Here is a 20,662-nt window from a genome sequence, read left to right as displayed (position 1 = left end):
TGACAAAGGGGGAGAACAAGGGAGGGGATAAATGCAGGGAGTGAGGATACAGCTGTCAGTTCCCACTCTTGGAATCTGAAAACCACTAAGAAATGGTGTGAGAACAAAAAGAAAAAGTGCACAGTCAGAAAACTGAGGTGGCCTTCACGGTCGCTGTTAAACAGCACCTGCCTTCCAAACATAGCAATACAACTATTTAGGAAATTGCCCCAGGTGACTGTCAACTCAGATGGCTAAATTCACTCTAGAAATAACAGTACATTAGTGATAGTGGATCAAAACATCAGTTGCAAATGCAAACTGCAGAGGCAGAGTAAATGTGTATTACTGAGTAATACAATCCAATACAGCTAAGAAAGAGTATTTTTTAATGATAGTTTGGAAATTTCCAAATAGGATTAGTGGGTCACAAGAAGATTTACCAAATAAATGTTTAGGGCTGTAAAAGCGACAAACGTAAACTCTAAAGATATAATTAAATGTCAAAAGCAAACTAAACCACTTTTCCATTCCATTTTCATTTCCATTCTTGCTTTCTAAATATATTATATACAGTTGAGGTCAAAAGTTTTCACACACCTTGCAGAACCTGCTAAATGTTCATTATTTTACCAAAAAATATATATTTTTTTATTTAGTACTGACCTGAATAAGATATTTCACATAAAAGATGTTTACATATATAGTCTACAAAAAAAAATTATAGTTAAATTTATAAAAATAACCCCATTCAAAAATTTACATACGCATAGGTCTCCATCGTCCAGATAATGTAAAATGAAATTCCAAGACTTTAAGCAGTACTTTTTTGGATTTCAAGGACTTCAATCAGTGATATCACTTATCAAACAATGTCTTTTATTTCAAATTCTAAAAAAAAAGAGAGAGAAATAGATAAGCAAAAATCATTCACGAAATCACTCTGGAATCCTGATCTGAAACAAATGATTCACAAACCTGCACTTAAAGTCCCGATCTGAATCAAATGATTCGAAATCCATTTTGAAGTTATGATCTAAAGCAAAAGATTTGTGAACCTGGATCAAAATTCAGATCTGAAAAATGATTTGTGAACCATCATTTCAGATCCGGACTTGGAGTGCGGATCGCAAATTATTTGACTTAGATCAAACTTTGTAAAACGCAAATCATTTGATTTAAATCTGGACTTCAAATTGCGTATCACAAATCACTTGATTTGGATCATTCAGATTGTGAAATGATTTACAAACCTGTTTCGATCTAAATCAAATGATTAGCAATTGTGCTCTGAAGTCCCGATCTGAATCAAATGATTCACGATACGCTAAGTTCCGATCCAATTGGAGCGCTATGAAACTGTGAATAATTTGTGACGCGATGGTTTAACTGATTCAGAGTTTCGAAAAGCTCAATTTCACCCATCATTGCGTACTTTTTGAAACTGTTACAAGCAACGCTGAAATTCAAAATTGAACAGCTCTTTTAATTTGATCTGGTTCCAGAAGTCATGAATGGTTACACTGTAAAAAAAAAAATCCGTAAAATTTACGGTAAAAAACTGGCAGCTGTGGTTGCCAGAATTTTACCGTAAAAAAATACGGTAGCAATGTTTTACATTTTAAGGTTTTCACTTAAATTTACAGGTAAATACCGTAATTTCATACAAAAAAACGTAACTCATTTAATGGTAATGTACCAACTTTTTGAAGCACTGAAATCTGTTTTGTACCTTTGTAATACAATGATAACCACCAAAAGCAGGTGGTGATGACAACATCACATGATGAACCAAAGTCCATTGCACGGAGGTTTTAAATAATAACATATATAGAAGGTGCACAGTGTTATTCACACAAACACTGAACACCATGATAACACACATAAAACTGAAATAATGCAAAAAACATTAATTTAACAACATTAGATGTAACATACAACCCTAATGTACAAAACTGCCAAGAAAAAAAATAAGATGAAGTTATTTCAAAAAAAAAAAAAAAAACATCAAATAAAAAAATGAAATTCAGGGAATTCTGGGAATGTCAATTTACGTTATTCACTGTAAATTTTATGTTCTTTTTCACTTCCAAAAACGGTATACTACCGTAAAATTAAATGCAATGTCCAACACAGTTTTTTACCGTATATAGAAGGGGAACTTACTGTTAACCATTTCACAGGTTTTTACCGTAGCAATTTTACAGTTTTTTACCGTTAAATTCACTGTCATTTTTTACAGTGAATGACTCAATTGATTCAGTTCATCTGTTCCTTTTTTCACGTCTTCAGCCATTTTTACATGACAATGTCAGTACTACTATTTGCTTAGCTCGATTGTTTTCTGACATTAACTGACATAAATGAAAAGGTATGATGTTTTTTGAACTGTGTGAACTGATGCCTCTCAACTGATGCTTCAGAAGAAAACAAAAAAACTGCGGGGTGAAAACAAAAAAAACAAACAAAAAACAAACAAACAAAAAAAACCTAATGTAGCCTATTACAATAATCTCACAAATTGAATGAATCATTTTATGTGTTTAATTGTTCTTATACTTATACTTATTAAGAGTAATTATTTCTGTGCACATAATTTTTGGAATAGAGGGACATTGTCTCCATTGCAATTGGAACTATTTTCCATAATCTTGCAGACAAAGTGGCCTTATCCAGAAATAAGGCCTCCGCGTCTCACAGGTGACTGCTGTATTCTTAACTGAAAGAGAGCCTTCTGTCTGCATGTTGTCCGTTTGATAATCCTCTGATACAGCCGCACTAAGCTCAATATCAGTTCATACTCAAACTGGGCAGTATGCCTGGGAAAATTGTCTCCTGAAGAAAGAGGCACTTGGCTGAGCTACGATACAGTTCCCCTTCCATTAAGCCCTTGAAACATGCTTCATTTTCTTTGCATTGTGGTTTTGCGGGATGTTTAATAATCAGCTTGTTTTTAATACTTGTTAAAGTGCTCAGCGATGCAGTTAGATCTTAGCTGGTGCATTTGTAATGTGCCACAGCATTCACACTCCTGTGAAAGCTTAACAAGAGATAAAACATCTAATTTGTATGAGGCTCCCTCACATCTTCTATGCCAATCCTCTTCAACGTGTTTAACGACTCTTCAGCAATCTAGGGCAAAGATAAAAATGATAAATGAGTTCTATATTTTTAGGCAGGGCTGTCAGACACTTGAGCTTGGTCAAGGCCAATGCTGTCATGTCAAGCTGAGCCGTTTCCTAAACTGAGTGGAGGGTGGTAAAGAATAAGGCCAATGGAGGACATGATGCTGCTGTTTTATTGATTACTATAAATCAGTCTCATAGCATAACTTCTATTTTGACACACATTGTGATTTGAACTAAAATATTGCTTCTGCATATGCACCCATGTTCAGCAGGGTGAGTACAAAGTATAAAACAGTACTTACAAATTGAGCCATTTCTTGCACAAACTGCTGGAAATAAAAAGAGTTGGACTTTTTTGGGGTTGTTTTCTAAGAAAAAATAAAATTGCGACTTTTTATCTCACGATTCTGACTTTTTCTCGCAATTGCGAGTTTACATCTCGCAATTCTGACTTTTTTTTTCTCAGAATTGCGTCATATAAACTCATAATTCTGACTTCTTTTCAGAACTGTGAGATATTAACGCACAATTGTGAGATATAAACTCGCTATTCTGACTTTTTTTTTCTCTTGCAATTGCGAGCCGGTCAGAATTGCGAGATATAAGAAATTACTTTCTGAAATGAATCAGAACAGCTTGTGCCAAGAAATAGTGTCCAAGAATGTAACATACCTTTTCTCTTCAGGGATAATCAGAGTCATGGGGTAGCACGGATTATAGCAAGATGGGATTGAAAATACTTTCAAACTCATTACAGCTCTTTATCCTACTTCAGTCACTCATGATTCAGGATTGTGTCTACTCACTCCTTAAATCATTTAGTCAGTGGAGAGAGAGTCTAATCTGATTATAATTTAATCTAATTACTCAAACTGATAATTAGTCACTGAGGTGTGTATTATTTTATGACAAAATGTTGGAATAATGCTGACATTTAAAATATGTTTTTATAGTAGGGATGTAATGATATTATCAATATCGTGATATCGCGATAGCAAAACGCGATATTATCATGGTCACATGATGATATGAAACAATATAGTCTTACTTTATTGTTTGTAACTTATTGTAACACCAAGACAAATTCCTTGTGTGTGTGAACACTCTTGGCAATAAAGCTCTTTCTGATTCTGAATATATGTCTTTGGCCAAAAAGTGTAGTTTTGAAATATATTTAAACTTGTTACTCGAACATAAAAGGTCTTTAAAGATGTGTTTTGGGTCATTGAACTTTGACAGTATCTGTCAAATGAGCTAAAAACTAAAAGCACAATATGGCTTAAACGCTTTATTAAGTTTTTTTCGCTGTGCATTTCAAACCAAAGCACACACTTCGTTCAGGCAATCAGCTTGTGATCCGTTTTTTTCTGTGCCTTAGAACGTCTCCATTCACAGTGATGCAGTGAACTCATTTATTGCATATACTGTGAGTTTAAATATCACAATAAATATAATATTGTGGACTTCATACCGCAATCAGTACAGTGTCTATTTAGTTTATCTCGACTTGAATGTAAGTCACAAAGTTGGCAAATTATTTAAGTCTTGGAGACAAAGGGTCAGACAGTCTTCTTTATGGTCTCTGCTGCCATTTTTATCTTTGTTAACTCTCCATCTTTTGTGTTAATCTGCACCAACCACAATATTCCACAACTGGCTTCTTTACACCATTATGCTATGGGCTTTCGGCATTAACCTGACACCTCATTGGACTCATTCCTCTTAGCCTCATTCATCCACCAACAAAAGTAGTAAAAAAGAAGGCAGTGTCAACATGAAATATTGAGTATTGATTTTACAGTAGTAATGAGGGAAAGACAAAAAAGGGTGGAGAGTGTCAACAGAAAACGAAACCACCCCAGGACATCCACAAGGTGAACTGAGGATCAAGTTGCGCTCATTTTGGGCCTTCTTTCTTTTTACATATGTGAACTTGAAAGAGATGAAATCATTAGCAAACTGTGTTCTCAAGGGGCTCAAATACACACTTGTCTTATTTTCATTGTGCGTCATTAAATTCATTGTGCTTTTCTTTGTTTGAAAAGGGGGCAACAAACTGAAACCACAACCGTTCCGTCTGAATTGGGCCTGGATATCTCTAGAAAGGGAATACTACATTGTGGATGAGGGTGCAAAGTTTCTGGAGGTCACCCTCAAACGCCGAGGATACTTGGGAGAGACATCATTCGTTAGTAAGTACTTATCAAAATGAGTTTAAAAACCAGTTTTGTGTTACAAAATATTTGTTTATATTTTAAAAACAATGATAGAACTTGTATAGTCTTGTGGAGACAAAAATACAGTTCATTAAATTTTGGAATTCTAATAAAAACAAAACTGAACTTCCCTCATTGTCATGTCTGTATATATTTAGAGACAGTAAACCATGTTTATTTGCAACTGTTACAAGTTGATCCCTCTGTGTTTGGTATTTTCACAGCCCTTTAACTGACTAACAATGTCTTAAAATTGTACCACAGCCTTTTACTGTTCTTAAAGTATTTGGTTATAAAGTAGTCAGCAGATATCATAAACTATTCACTCAGTTTGATTTACGTTTGTAGTTGAAGGTCTAAACAGTGTTTTCTATTTCAAAGGCATTGCCACCAAAGATGGTACAGCAAAACAGGACAAAGACTTCCGTGGCAAAGCCCAGAAACAGGTCCAGTTTAACCCTGGCCAGACATCTGCCACCTGGAGGGTGAAGATATTAACCGACCAAGAGTTTGAAACTTCTGAGATGTTCGAAATCCAGCTTTCAGAGCCAGTTATGGCTGTTCTTGAATACCCTGATACAGCCACTGTGGAGATTGTAGATCCTGGTGATGGTAATTATGCCATGCTTAATGATTTCCTACTTTGATTATGTACTGTAAAACACATACTATTACCAGAGTGTGTATTCAGAAGAGTGGAAGCTTTCATGGAGGAAAAAACTCCCTATTAATGCTGGTGGTTTTGAAATTAAGTGGTTTTGTATTTTTTGCATATTTTTGGCTTCCCAAACTTAAAGGATTAGTTCACTGCCAGAATAAAAATGTCCTGATAATTTACGCTTACATTTAATTCATGTTTTTTGAAGAAAACATTCCTGGATTTTTCTCCATATAGTGGACTTCAATGGGGATCAGCAGGCTGAAGGTCCAAATTGCAGTTTCAATGCATCTTCAGAGGGCTCTACACGATCCCAGGCGAGGAATAAGTCTCTTATCTAGCAAAATAATGGCTCATTTTCTTACAAAAATATATTTTTAACCACAAATGCTAGTCTCAGCTGTGCATTTGTCTTCACGCATTGTGTAATCACGTTGGAAAAGTCACGCACAGATACTTGTCCGTCGTGTATTTTGGTTAAAAAATTAAACTCTGTCTCATTTTCTCCTTCAACTTCAAAATTGTCAGACACTGTTGTTTTACCTTATTTTGCAAAGGGTGTTTGACTTTCTTTGCACATTTTCTTTATAAACACTGGGTCGATACTTCCTCCTGCATCACAGAGGTCGAACTAGTGCAAGACAAGCATTTGTGGTTAAAAAGTATATCAATTTGTATTTTTTTAGAAAATGACCAATTGTTTTGCTAGATAAGACCCTTATTCCTCGGCTGTAGACCTCTTTGAAGCTGCATTGAAACTGCAATTTGGAAGTTTAAACTTTTGGGAACCACTGAAGTCCACTCTATGGAGAAAAATCCTGGAATCTTTTCTTCAAAACCTTAATTTCTTCGCGACTTTTTATTCTGGAAGTGAACTAGTCCTTTAAAATAATGTTTATATAAACATATCTTATTATATGTTCACTTTTAAACACTAGAACTTCTCTCTTTTCAGAGTCCACAGTGTTCTTCCCTCAAGCAGAATATCGTATAGAAGAGGATATAGGAGAACTATTAGTGCCAGTTCGCAGATCAGGAGATGTCAGCCAAGAACTAATGGTTATTTGTTACACACAACAAGGTGAGATCTAAGTAACCTACTCTGTTTCATAATACAAAATCATTCAAATATTGCCTTTTCTAACTTAAAGGACCTTATTTTAGCTGTACTTCTGGTGTATATTCAAACACTGAAGTACTTGAAAGTCTGTTCATATAAAAAACAAGAAATCTTTCTATACAGGCAGTGCAACCGGAACCACCCCCAGCACAGTGCTCTCCTATTCAGACTATATCACGAGACCCGAGGACCACACTAGTGTTCTGCGTTTTGATAAGGATGAGCGGGAGAAGTCGTGTCGCATTATAATCATTGATGACTCCCTCTTTGAGGAAGAGGAGAGCTTCAATGTGTCCCTCAGTATGCCCATGGGTGGCCAAGTGGGAGCCAAGTTCCCCAGCGCCAAAGTGGTCATCTTGGCTGATAGTGATGATGGTAAGTTGGCTAAAACTTAATAGATCATTTCATTCGATTTAAAAGTTTTCCGGTTTTACAGTTGAGGTCAAAAGTTTACATACACCTTGCAGAATCTTGCAATAATGTTAATTATTTGAACAAAATAAGAGGGATCGTACAAAATGCATGTTATTTTTTATTTAGTACTGACCTAAATAAGATATGTCACATAAAAGATGTTTACATATAGTCCATAAGAGAAAATAATAGTTGAATTTATAAAAATTACCCTCTTCAAAAGTTTACATACACTTGTTTTACCTGAATTATCCACTTTTTTTTTTTTGTAGTGATAGTTGTTCAAGTTAGTCCCTTGTTTGTCCTAAACAGTAATTTTTCCCACTTTAGGTCTAACAAGTTATTTGGTTTTTCAGTATTTTTGTGTGTTTGAACCCTTTCTAACAGTCACTGTATGATTTTGAGAATTACTTTTCACACTGAGGACAACTAAGTGTGAAAACGTTTTAAATTCGAAGATCAAAGTAAATTGAACTTGAAAATTTTTCTTCTTGGAAACATGTAAGTATCTTCTGTAGCTTCTGAAGGGCAGTACTAAACGAAAAAATATTATATTTAGGCAAAATAAGAAAAATGTACACATCATTCTGTTCAAAAGTTTACACCCCTGGCTCACACCCCTGCATCATTTTTCCTTCTGGAGCATCAGTGAGTGTTTGAACCTTTTGTAATTGTTGCATATGAGTCCCCCAGTTGTCCTTAGTGTAAAAAGATGGATCTCAAAATCATACAGTCATTGTTGGAAAGGGTTCAAATACAAAAGAATGCTGAAAAACCAAAGAATTTGTTGGCCCTGAAGAATTTTTCTTTCATGAACAACTATCCAAAAAAACAAAAAACAAAACACACAGCTGTGGATCATTCAGATTTTTTTGAAAATGAATTTTTGTAACAAAATATTTATACACACTACTGATTTTGGGACTGAGTCTACTGTATACATAAACATATAGTAGTGCAAGCCAGACCGACTATATTCTGTGCATTTTTTCTAAACCACAAAGAAAGTGCTTTCATGAGACATAAAGCCATCTCCTCCATGTTCTGCGGTTATATTGACGTCTCACCTGTTTCCTTATAGTTGTACTTTATTATACATGCTTTGAAAGCATAGGTAGCCACAGAACAATCCATCTTTACTTTGTGGTCATACCGCCGTTGTCCTTGGCAGCATGGTAACACGATAACCCAAAACAAGTTGAAGGAGCACAATTGAGGCCCCTATGACCTTTGTAACGACCCATAAACCTCAGCGAGGGACCTGAAAAAGCTTTGTGAACATCCTGTCCATTTAGGATTTAGGATTTATATGCATTACTCAAATGAAAACACAGTCCAAACAAGAGACAGTTTGTCATCTTTGAATTCAGTACATTCAAATATCTATTCAGGAATTTGCCTTTCAAAGCATAGCCTTTTTATCTGTTACTTTTCAATAAAATCTAATAGTTTCAGCAGTCCTTCACCATCCTCCATAATTTGCTAAATTACCCCTAAATATATTTATGTGTAAATAATGTATGTACATGCCTAGGCTTTATTTTTCAAAAGAAAGAAGTAAAGATTAATGTGCTTATTGTAGTTCAGCGTCTTGGTGGGTCTGGAAGGGCCCGGTAGTATATTTGTGTCTATTTGCAGGGGGGATGGGGACTCTGTTGGATAGACTTGTGGTCTGGATGCCAGCCAGAGTTGGAATCTTTTTGTTTTGTCTCGGACTAGTTGTCTATGGAGGTGTCACTACGTTTTTTCTTTGTATGGCCTCTCAAACTTACGGCTTCTTCCCCCACCCTGGAAAGGCCTCTCCCCTCTGCATTCATTTATCATGAGCTGATGCTAATATCGCTATGGGAGCCTCTCAGACCTCCCAAACACACACACAAACATAAACACTTACTCAAGTGCATCTTGACTGGAGCAGACTCAACGGTCTGGTTTCATCACTTAGACAGGACGTTGGAAATGATGGTAGGTTTCCTGTGCTGTCATGGGGGTGATGGCAGATCCAGATCTTTGTCTGAAGCTCTAATGGGTTAAAACATCTCAGTGTAAGATGAAACAAGACCTAACAATTCTGAGAACAATGGCTTTAAATGTCATTTCAGCTGCTGGAAATGGCACTTCTCAGCTTCTGTTTTGCTGAAAGGTAGGGTTCAAAGTCTGAGACCACATTAGATTCAAAATCTAATTTAAACATGAAACATAACTGAAAGTTTTAAAACAAATGCTTATGAAATAAAATTAATAAGAAATACTTCATATTTTCTAGTAATTATATGAGCAAAATGGTGACCATGTGAACTTTGGACAAAGGTTCAGATGTTCTTGCTTTCACTAATGCACAAGATTATCAAATCAAATCAAGGTTTTATGGCAACTTGTGGAGTTGATGTCAGCTTAATATAATAATAATAATAATAATAATAATATAAAGTATATTAAAGGACTAGTTTACCTCCAGAATAAAAAAAATCCTCATAATTTGCTCACCCCATGTCATCCAAGATGTTCATGTCTTGCTTTCTTCAGTTCTCCAACTGTTGGATGATTTTGAAGTTGGAGGAGTACACAAGCAAAGCACACAAACGAAGAACTAACCGTTCATCACTTTTCCAACATGATTATGTTACACGCGAAGATGCGCATCGCAGAGCTAGTGCAAGATGAGCATTTGTGGTTCAAAAATGTAAATACAATTTAATTTTGTTTTAGAAAAGTACTTTTTCGCTAGATAAGACCCTTTAAAGCTGCATTGAATCTGCAGTTTGGACCCTCAATGTGTTGGCCAACACTGCAAAATCCTGTTTTCCTCAAAAAACTTAATTTCTTTTTGACTGAAGAAAGAAAGACTTGAACATCCTGGATGACATGAGGGTGAGTGATTCTGGATGTGAACTAATCCTTTAATTTAGAAAACTGCAAAATAGAAACATTTTTACAACTGGTCTCAGACTAATGTACATAGATTTTTTTTTTGTTCAGGACACTCAAAAAACCTTGAGTGAAAGTTGATTGATCTTTCCCTTTGGTACAGAGCCATCTTTCTATTTTGGAGAGACTGAATACACGGTGGACGAGAGTGATGGTTATGTTGAGGTGAAAGTGTGGAGAACTGGAACTGACCTTTCAAAGACAGCCACTGTCACGGTTCGATCCAGGAAAAGTGACCCTGTTTCAGCAGAAGGTAAAGTTGTCAAAAACAATAATTGCTGATATTAGATTTTTTTCCTTGCTTAAAAATTCGCAAAAAAATATTTTCATGCATATGACTTTCCCTCTATCCTTCTCTCTCCCTCTCAGCGGGTCTAGATTATGTGGGAATCAGCCGTAACTTGGACTTTGCTCCAGGTGTGACCATGCAAACGTTTCGTGTGACTATTCTCGATGACCTTGGCCAGCCTGAGCTGGAGGGGCCAGAGAGATTTGAGTTGGTGCTGCGTATGCCCATGAATGCAGTCCTTGGAGAGCCTAGCAAAACTGTCATCACCATCAATGACACTGTCACAGACTGTGAGTAAAGGAATAAAACAAACTGCAAATAAAATGTCTATAGTGGCAAGCTAAAATTCCAAACAATTTTGTTGGTTGAGTGATACTTATCTTACAACTAATCAATGCTGGATATTTCTGCAGTGCCTAAAGTCCAGTTTAGAGAGGCAGAGTACACTGTGGATGAAGCTGATGGAGAGGTGAAGGCAATGGTGTATCGCAGTGGCGATATCAGCCAGAGGTCCACAGTCCGCTGTTACACTCGCCAGGGATCTGCCCAAGTCATGATGGACTATGATGAACGACCCAACACTGACGCGTCTATCATCGTGTTCCTACCAGGTCTGCTTCTTTTCTCAACCTGATCCTCGTCCAGGCTATTTTACATCTACACTCTCATGATTTGCTCATTTCTTGTATTTGCATGTTTGCAGGAGAGATTGAGAAGCCATGTGTAGTGACTTTAGTGGATGACACGATTCATGAAGAGGATGAAGAGTTCCGCTTGGTTTTGGGCTCACCTAAGAGCAAATCACCATATGGAGCTGCAGTAGGAGAACAAAAAGAAGCTCTGGTCACCATCACGGACCATAAAGATAGTAAGTATTCTTTTTCTCTTCATTCTTGACCAGGGGTCTCCAAACTCTGTCAAGCTGAGTTTAGCTCCAACTTGCCTCAACACACCTGCCTGGAACGTTTCTAGCATGCTCAGTAAGACCTTGATTAGCTAGTTCAGGTTTAATTAGGATTGGAGCTAAACTCTGCAGGACACCAGGCCTCGAGGACAGAGTTTGGAGAACCCTGTTCTTCACAAATATCTGCATAAAGATCTTGATGAGCTTCTCTCACAGCAAACAAAACTAATTTCCCACTTCAGAGTCCATCATCAGGTTCGCTGAGATCAAATACAGTGTTAAAGAGCCACAACTTCCTGGAGAGATTGCTGTAGTGAAGATTCCTGTCCTGCGTCAGGGCGACACCTCCAAGGTCTCTTTGGTGAGAATTCACACCAAGGACGGCTCTGCGACATCAGGAGAGGACTACAATCCTCTTTCTCAAGGTTAGCAGAAGACCCATGAAGTCTATGAAGATTATTTGACCATGGTTCATAAAACATGCAACATCCTGCTCAAAAGGAGTGGAGAATTGACAGTTACAGACAAGAAGACATTTCTGTATATCTTTATCTGTATGTCCTTACAGATGTGGAGTTTAAAGAGGGTGAGACAGAGCATGTGGTGGAGATCCAGGTTCTCTATGATGGACAAAGAGAGATCCGTGAGGCTTTCACCGTTCACATGAAGCCTGACGAGTATATGGTGGCTGAGACACAGGTCAGAGACCATCATCTCTAAAAATACCCCTAGAGACGCCACATCGCACACTTGCACAGACACACACTAACGTGCCTCTCTTGCTAAAATAGCCATGCGGCAGCTGCCTCTGTCAGCAAGAGCCAATCGCTGTCTCCGGTCTCTTTCAGAGGAGTCTGTATGATGTAAATGGGCCTCAATAGACACAGTGACCTATAAACAGAGTTATCCATTGAACATGTACAAAAAATGAAATTGAGAAGAGTGCTTGAACTTGGGTCACCTGCACATAAACATCACACGTCAAGCCGTGTCTCTGACTGAACATTTAAAAAAGTGTTTGTACGGAGCTTGTGTTTGTGCTTTACTATTTGGACTACTCTACTGAACTTAAAGGCTCTGGGGCTGGATTTAGAAAAATCTTTTTTAAAAAGAAGTTACAAAATTCTAAGATAAATATTAAAGGTATAGTTTGCCCAAAAATTTTCGCACCCTCAAGCCTTCCTATGTGTATATGTTTTAAAAAAAATTTTTTTAGACGAATACAATCAAAGTTTTTTTTTTAATAATGTCCTGGCTCTTCCAAGCTTCCTAATGGCAATGAATGGTGGTAGAGATTTTGAAGACCAATAATGTGCATCCATCCATCCATCATAAAAAGTGCTCCACAGGGAGTTAATAAAGGCCTTCTGAAGTGAATCGATGCGTTAGTGTGAGAAAAATATTAATATTTAAAACTTTATAAATGTTAATCTTTAGCTTCCGCTAACTGTCGTACACCTGTTTACTAGAGAGTGGCATTCCAGTGAATGACGTAGGACGTAGCTGTAGCATAATATAGTACAATATGCTAGTCTCGTGTAAACCAAGTTTTGTTTAGAGCACAGGAAAAACAGTCTCCTTTTGGCTTATATTAAAATCTTCCAACAATTTTCTTTACAAATCCTCATTTTGTACGTCTAATTTGTGACTGGTGTTTTGTTTTGCTCTTTCCTCTGTGCTTCCGCATTCGTAACTTCTCACCGGAGCTTATGCTACACCTATGTCCTACGTCATCCGCTGGAATGCACATATGACAGTTAGCGGAAGCTAGAGATTACAGTTTCTAAAGTTTTAAATATGGATATTTTTCTTGCACAAATGCATCAATTCACTTCAGAAAGCCTTTCTTTAGAACAATCTTGAGAAAAAAATTATTCCTAACTTTAGAATAATTTTATTGTTTTGTGAATCCAGACCCTGAATTATAAGTACTTAAAAAAAAGGCTTACGACTGCTTATATTGTAGGATTGACATAGGTTGGTCCTAAAATGAGATTGTTAGTCTAAATAATTGTCTTTTCCTCTTCTAATTTCTGTAGATGAATAAGGCTATTGTTTACATTGAAGAGATGAATAGTGTGGCTGATGTCACATTCCCAGCAGTGCCTCAGGTGGTGTCATTGCTGCTGTATGATGATACAATTAAGATCAAGGACAACCCCCACCCTCCAACTGGCTATCCTGTTGTGTGTGTTACGGTAAGTGACACTATAGATGTCAATAAATCCCAATTAATCACCATTTTTATTTACCATATAATAAAAAAAAAAAAAAAATTGGGAATGTACATATAGTTGTAACATCTTGGAAAAGGAGAAGGTGAAGTAACCTCATCACATCACAGAAGTTACTGAACCAATAACTGAATGTCGTCACTCAAGATTATGCTACCTGATCTCATGACGAAAACTTACCTGTGGGAACATTTCGGCTAGACACGAAATACATACCAATAAGTACATATCACTGCAGTTTCCAACATAAATTATCACTAGAGGCGATAAAACAGTCAGCATTCAGAATCGTTTTCGTACACAGTTATGATTACAGCTCTATATGTTTCGCTTTCCGGATGTAACCAGCTTGTTTAGTAGCTCAGCCGGCACTGAACTGGATTTAGGATGCGGAATCCTTGGGTACGAATCCCGTGAAAAACATGACTTATGATAAAGAGCTGAAAGATTTGAGATCGAAAAACAAGCTAAAACGGCATGCTTGCAATTGTGTTTTTACGTCACATTCGCTTTTGTTCATACTATCAGGTGGGTTTAGGTGTAGTGCAGATGGTACATTATTTTAAAATGCCACGGAGCATTAGAGTTACAGTGCCACTCAACGGACATTTCAAGTCAGAACTGTGGTGACAAGTACAAAAACCAACATCACATAAAACGTACCATATGTATGTTCATCTGTTCCGGGGGAAAAAACGAACACTTTTTTAGTGTCACTCAGTGGACATTTCACATTGCGTATGTCACTAAAATACATGGAATTTCACGTCTTGCGAAAAAGTGTTTTTTGTCATGAGATCAGGTTGAGATTATAGGTGGATATAATATATATTTAGTTTTAGTCTCTCCTTTTTCCAAAAAAGCATCAGTAATTCAGCTATTTTCTTGTGTCTTTGTTCTATCAGGCCTGCAACCCCAAATACTTTGACTTTGACAAGACTGGCTCCATTTGCTCAGTGGAGAACATCAATGACACAATGACTCAGTACCGCTGGATGGTTAGTGCCCCTAGTGGGCCGGATGGAGTCACCAGCCCCATGCGAGAAGTGGACACCAACACCTTCTTTAGTAACACCAAGTCCATCACTTTGGACTCCATCTACTTCCAAGCTGGTTCCCGCGTACAGTGTGCCGCCAGGGCCTTCAACGCCAATGGAGATGCTGGGCTGGAGCTCACTTCGCCCATTGCGGTCATCAGCCGAGAGGAAGGTGGGGGTTTTGTGACCACCGTGATTTGGACTTCTTCTCAATTTTGTTTGTTTGTTTTACTGATTTCAGGAAACTGAATCAGGTTCAAATTTAACTAAGTTGTTTCTCATCCTTAGGCCTGTGTCAGCCACGTATACCTGGTACAGTGGGTGCTGAACCCTTCTCAGCTAAAATCCGATACACCGGCCCGGATGACCCTGACTATCCCAATTTGATCAAACTCACTGTTACTATGCCTCACATGGATGGTAAGTGACCACTACCATCACAAACAATGCACTATTAAGTCATCAAATCTCTGAAATGTCAAAAAGTCCAGGATATTAATCTCTACTGTTTTTCCCTCAGGTATGCTGCCTGTTATCTCCACACGCCCCCTTTCAAACTTTGAGCTAACACTTAGTCCAGATGGCACACGAGTAGGTAACCACCGCTGCTCTAACCTCTTGGATTTCAACGAGATCCAAACAGCACATGGTTTCATCACTGACGCCACAAAGAACCCTGAAATTATTGGCGAGACTTTACCGTACCAGTACAGCGTGGCCATGCGTAGCACCAACTCCCTTCGATTTTACCGCAATCTTAACCTGGAGGCGTGTCTGTGGGAGTTCAGCAGCTACTATGACATGTCAGAGCTGCTGAATGACTGTGGGGGATCCATTGGCACAGACGGACAGGTAAGGGTTACAAGAATCTGTGTCACACACAGCTATGCTCATTCAATATTTTTATGTCATTTAAAAGTTTGGGACATGATCATCCAGATATCATTCTAATATGCTGATTTATTACTTTTTATTTTATTATGTTTTTGTTTTTGTTTTGGAACCTGTGATTTTTTTTTCAGGATTCTTTGATCAATAAAAAGTTAAAAAGAAAAGCATTTATTCAAAATTGAAATATTTTCTAACAATGTAAGTCTTTGCTATCACTTTCTGTCAATTTTACACATTCTTGGTAAATAAAAGTATTAATTAAAAAAAAAATAATAATAATAAAAATGTACTGACCACAAACTTTAAAATTAAAGTTTAAATTCTTAGAAAAATTCCTATTTTAAATAAATGCTATTCTTTTTAACTTTTTATTCATTAAAGAATCCTGAAAATATTTCACAGTTTCCAAAAAAATATTAAGCAGCACAACTGTTTTCAACAGTGATAGTAAATCAGAATATTAGAAAGATTTCTGAAGAATCATTTGACACTGAAGACTGAAGTAATAATGCTGAAAATTCAGTTTTATCATTGGAATTACATTTTACAATATATTCACATAGAAAACATTTATTTTACATTGAAATAATATTTCGCAATATTACTTTTACTGTGGAGTAGGATTTTTGATCAAATAAATGCAGCCTTGATAAGCGTAAGAAAAAACGTATTTAAAAAACTCTTTTAAAAATGATCCCAAACTTTTGAATGCCAGTGTATATCAAATTTTCTTACAACATATTTCCAGCTTCATTTTCCAAAACAGAATTTGTTTATCATTAAGATGCATACAGTTCTTGAACATGTTACACATCCATTTATTTAAATGTGTTTTTTCTCTGTTCCTGTATCTGTAGGTGCTGAATCTTGTACAGTCCTATGTAACCCTGCGGGTGCCTCTGTTTGTGTCCTATGTCTTCCACTCTCCTGTTGCAGTTGGTGGCTGGCAACATTTTGACCTACGGTCTGAGCTGCGGCTCACCTTTGTGTATGACACTGCCATCTTATGGCAAGATGGTATTGGAAGCCCACCAGAAGCTGAGCTGCAAGGTAGTATAGATATACTATACCGCCACAAGTACTGTCTGGAAGTGCAGCTATATCTACAAGTATAGATGTGACCCTGGAAGTTACCAAAAGTAACTGTAACCTGTCTGATATTGTTATTTGTGCAATTATTTTTATAGGTGCCATGTATCCCACCAGCATGAGAATAAATGATGAAGGCCGTCTTGTTGTTAACTTCAAGAGTGAGGCTCGATTCAGAGGACAGTTTGTCATGTCTCACCCAGGTAACCTAAAATATACAGACATATGTGCAGATAAACACAGACACACTCATACCTGTTGTCAGGAACTTCTTTGCACTGTGCTGTCAAACTCTGGCCCAAAGAGATAAATCTATAAGCTACAGTGCAATGTGCCCATTAATGACAGTAAACTTCCTGTCACTACCCTCCTGACAAAAACTTTTACTGCCCTCTACTGGTGGTGAAAATATATTTCACAAACTTTTTTTCTCAATTCCTAGTTCTCATTTAAGGGGTAAATTTAAAATAAATGAAAACAAATCATTTGGAGACTTTGTGCTGTGGATAGCCAAGACGATTCTGATTAGGATCATTGTTTACAGTTTTGTTAACAGTCAAAACATGTTTACAAAACATGTTTAAAACGCTATGTATTATAATTGAGTAACTGCATTGTTAGCATTACAGTTATACTAATAATAAATATTATGGCCTGTTTGTGACATATTTTGGAATTACTCTTTACAAACGCAGTACATAGACAACAGGTAGGTTTTTAAAAATGATAACGTAAAATGATCTCTGTCTCAGTTATTTCTAGGGCTCCCTATATGTAAATGTAAACAAACAGATAAACATGATTAGTTTTGGACCGGGTTTGTTTTGTCGACTTTTATTTCTCATGTGGCGCTTTGTTGGAAATAGTTTCTGTCTCAGAAATTACCTCATTGCGATGCTCATTGTGTCCTCACTTGCTTCTAACTACAAATGGCGAATTCTCATCAGCGTAAATTCATATATCCGTATTCATTTGCCTTTTTCTCTTCTCGGCTTCTTATTGGTCACGCGGTAGTAACTTTATTCGTGAGTGGCCTCTGATTGGTCGATCAGTACACTGGCGTAAGATATTTATATTTTTTTGTAAATAAAATAAATTATGTATATTACACAATTCTAAATCATAGTAATAATGCAATATATTACTATATTAATATATAATAATATGTAAAACAGATAAATGTTACTAAAATAAACTGAATTCTGCTACATTTTTTCTTTCTTTCTTAAGTTATGTTTAATTCTAATTTCAAATGTCTGAAATTTGTTTTGTCTTTTAGGAACCACTTTGTCCTCCATGGTAATGTCAGCGGACCACTCTGGACTCACATTCACTCTCTCCCTGATCAGAACTGAGCCCACTTACAACCAGCCTATGCAACAGTGGAGCTTTGTTTCTGACTTTGCTGTAAGTTTAGTTCTATTTTCTACCTTTTGCTTCTTGTAGATACTGTCAGTCGTAGTAGCTATTCGTAAATGTAGGGTATAGATTTGATAAATATTAATAAGTTAAACTGATGAAATGTGTATGTAGGTGAGGGACTATTCCGGCACCTATACTGTGAAGCTGATTCCATGCATTGCTTCACCTAATGGGGAGTTCAGCATACCTCCTGTGTGTCACCCGAGGGAACCCCTCACCTTTGACATGGACATCCGCTTCCAACAGGTTGGTTTCTCTTTTTTATTCTGAAAAGCATTGAGCATTCATCTAATTCTACGAGTCACAATGAATTTTTTGCTGTTTCTCAGGTGAGTGACCCTGTAGCAGCAGAGTTTAGTTTGAACACACAGATGTTCCTGCTGTCCAAGAAGGAGATTTGGCTGTCTGATGGCTCCATGGGCTTTGGAGAGGGTACCGACACTGCCTTTATGGAAGGTACTAGACTCCAAGAGCAACATAATCGTTTGAATATTAGTTTAGGTGAAAATAGTTGAACATATTGCATTGAGTGTGAAACCTTATTCTCAACGGTTCCTCTGTAGGTTCGAACATCTATGGTCGTGTGATGGTGGACCCAGTGCAGAACCTGGGTGATTCTTTCTCCTGCAGCATTGAGAAAGTGTTCCTTTGTACTGGCACAGACGGCTATGTGCCCAAATACAACCCTACTAATAAAGAATATGGATGCCTGGCTGATGCTCCATCCTTGCTGTATAGACTCAAAATCCTGGTATGTAATTTTTTTTTAACCTCATACTCTTTTTGCTTTACTGTACCTTTTATACAAATGTTAACTGTAAATGTAGATCTTATCACTGTGTGGATCTTTATTTGAACAGTGGGAGATGAAAATGTCAAGGACATATACAGTTAAAACATTGCAGAAGCTGCAAAATGTTAATTATTTTACCAAAACAAGAGGGATCATACAAAATGCATGTTATTTTTTTATTTAGTACTGACCTGAATAAGATATTTGACGTAAAAGTTACATATAATCCACAAGAGAAAATAATAGTTGAATTTATGAGTTTACATACACTTGAATCTTAATACTGTGTTGTTACCTGAATGATTTTATTTTTTGTTTGATAGTTGTTTATGAGTCCCTTGTTTGTCCTGAACAGTTAAACTACCCACTGATCTTCAGAAAAATCCTTCAGGTCCAACAAATTCTTTTTTTCTTTTTTTTTTTGGTTCAAATTCATGGTTTTTCCAACCATGAATGTATGATTTTGTGATCTATCTTTTCACACTGAGGATAACTGAGGGACTCATGCAACTATTACAGAAGGTTCAAATGCTCACTGATGCTTAAGAAGGTAAAATTATGCATTAAGAGCCAGGGTGTAAACTTTTGAACAGAATGAAGATGTGTACATTTTTCTTATTTGGCCTAACTATCATACTTTTTTCTTTTTGTTCATGCGCTTCCGAAGCTACATTAAGATACTAACATGTTTCCCAAAGACAAAATAAGTCAAATTTACCCTGATCTTCAAATTCAACCTTAATCAAATTCAATTTTCAACCTTAATGCATTTTTCCTTCTGAAGCATCAGTGAGCATTTGAACCTTCTGTAATAGCTGCATTTGAGTATCTCAGTTGTCCTCAGTGTCAAAAGATGGAACTCAAAATCATACAGTCATTGTTGGAAAGGGTTTAAATACACAAAAATGCTGAAAAACCAAAGAATTTGTGGGAACTGAAGGATTTTTCTGAAGAACAGCTGGCAGTTTAACTGTTCAGGACAAACAAGGGACTCATGAACTGTCACTAAAAAAAAACAGCTGTGGATCATTCAGGTAACAACACAGTATTAAGAATCAAGTGTATGTAAACTTTTGAACAGGGTTATTTTTTATAAATTCAACTATTATTTTCTCTTGTGGCCTTTCTCTTATGGCTATATGTAAATGTTTTTATGTTAAATATCTTATTCAGGTCAGTACTAAATATAAAAATGACATGCATTTTTTATGATCAGTCTTATTTTGCTAAAATAATTAACATTTTGCAGATTCTGCAAGGTGTTCTGTACACTTTTGACCTACCTCAAATGTAAGAATGTCCATGATGAAAGTATGAACTTCTTGGTCTTTGACCCTTAGGACAAAGCTCAGCCAGAAACTCAAGCCACCACCTTTGGAAATGTCAATTTTGATGCCACTCTTGCTATGGATACCCCTGGAGCCCTGCCTTTGGTCCGTCAACCTGGAACAGATGGTTTCACCCTATCATCATCTCCCCTCTTCCAGGTCAGAGACTCTCCACATTTTATAACCCTAGTAAAACCCCATTTTAAACCAGAATCTTGAGCTTTCTTTCATA

The 20,662-nt window shown here is 36.8% G+C and overlaps 1 protein-coding gene across 3 annotated transcripts in view; it reads left to right on the top strand.

Annotated features, from left to right (window-relative positions):
- The window catches only part of frem3 (Fras1 related extracellular matrix 3), a 35,155-nt gene that overhangs the window by 12,667 nt on the left and 1,826 nt on the right, over window positions 1-20,662 (top strand). Inside the window, exons 3-23 of one of the 3 annotated variants that reach the window (XM_073842909.1) lie at window positions 5,153-5,299; window positions 5,705-5,935; window positions 6,937-7,062; window positions 7,225-7,476; window positions 10,547-10,696; window positions 10,813-11,022; window positions 11,146-11,343; window positions 11,436-11,600; window positions 11,879-12,061; window positions 12,205-12,335; window positions 13,676-13,834; window positions 14,776-15,079; window positions 15,196-15,327; window positions 15,428-15,759; window positions 16,656-16,848; window positions 16,986-17,090; window positions 18,167-18,294; window positions 18,421-18,555; window positions 18,639-18,765; window positions 18,873-19,060; window positions 20,443-20,589. In XM_073842909.1, the coding sequence (XP_073699010.1) occupies window positions 5,153-5,299; window positions 5,705-5,935; window positions 6,937-7,062; window positions 7,225-7,476; window positions 10,547-10,696; window positions 10,813-11,022; window positions 11,146-11,343; window positions 11,436-11,600; window positions 11,879-12,061; window positions 12,205-12,335; window positions 13,676-13,834; window positions 14,776-15,079; window positions 15,196-15,327; window positions 15,428-15,759; window positions 16,656-16,848; window positions 16,986-17,090; window positions 18,167-18,294; window positions 18,421-18,555; window positions 18,639-18,765; window positions 18,873-19,060; window positions 20,443-20,589 (3,743 nt within the window). Of the gene's footprint in view, window positions 1-5,152; window positions 5,300-5,704; window positions 5,936-6,936; window positions 7,063-7,224; window positions 7,477-10,546; window positions 10,697-10,812; window positions 11,023-11,145; window positions 11,344-11,435; window positions 11,601-11,878; window positions 12,062-12,204; window positions 12,336-13,675; window positions 13,835-14,775; window positions 15,080-15,195; window positions 15,328-15,427; window positions 15,760-16,655; window positions 16,853-16,980; window positions 17,091-18,166; window positions 18,295-18,420; window positions 18,556-18,638; window positions 18,766-18,872; window positions 19,061-20,442; window positions 20,590-20,662 lie in introns of all 3 variants that reach the window. The other 2 variants (XM_073842911.1, XM_073842910.1) reach the window with 2 other exon arrangements.

This window comes from Garra rufa, chromosome 6 (genome assembly GCF_049309525.1).
Source record: "Garra rufa chromosome 6, GarRuf1.0, whole genome shotgun sequence".
Taxonomy (NCBI): domain Eukaryota; kingdom Metazoa; phylum Chordata; class Actinopteri; order Cypriniformes; family Cyprinidae; genus Garra; species Garra rufa.
Note: the sequence above shows the minus strand (reverse complement) of the source record. Positions and strands in the feature narration are given on the sequence as shown.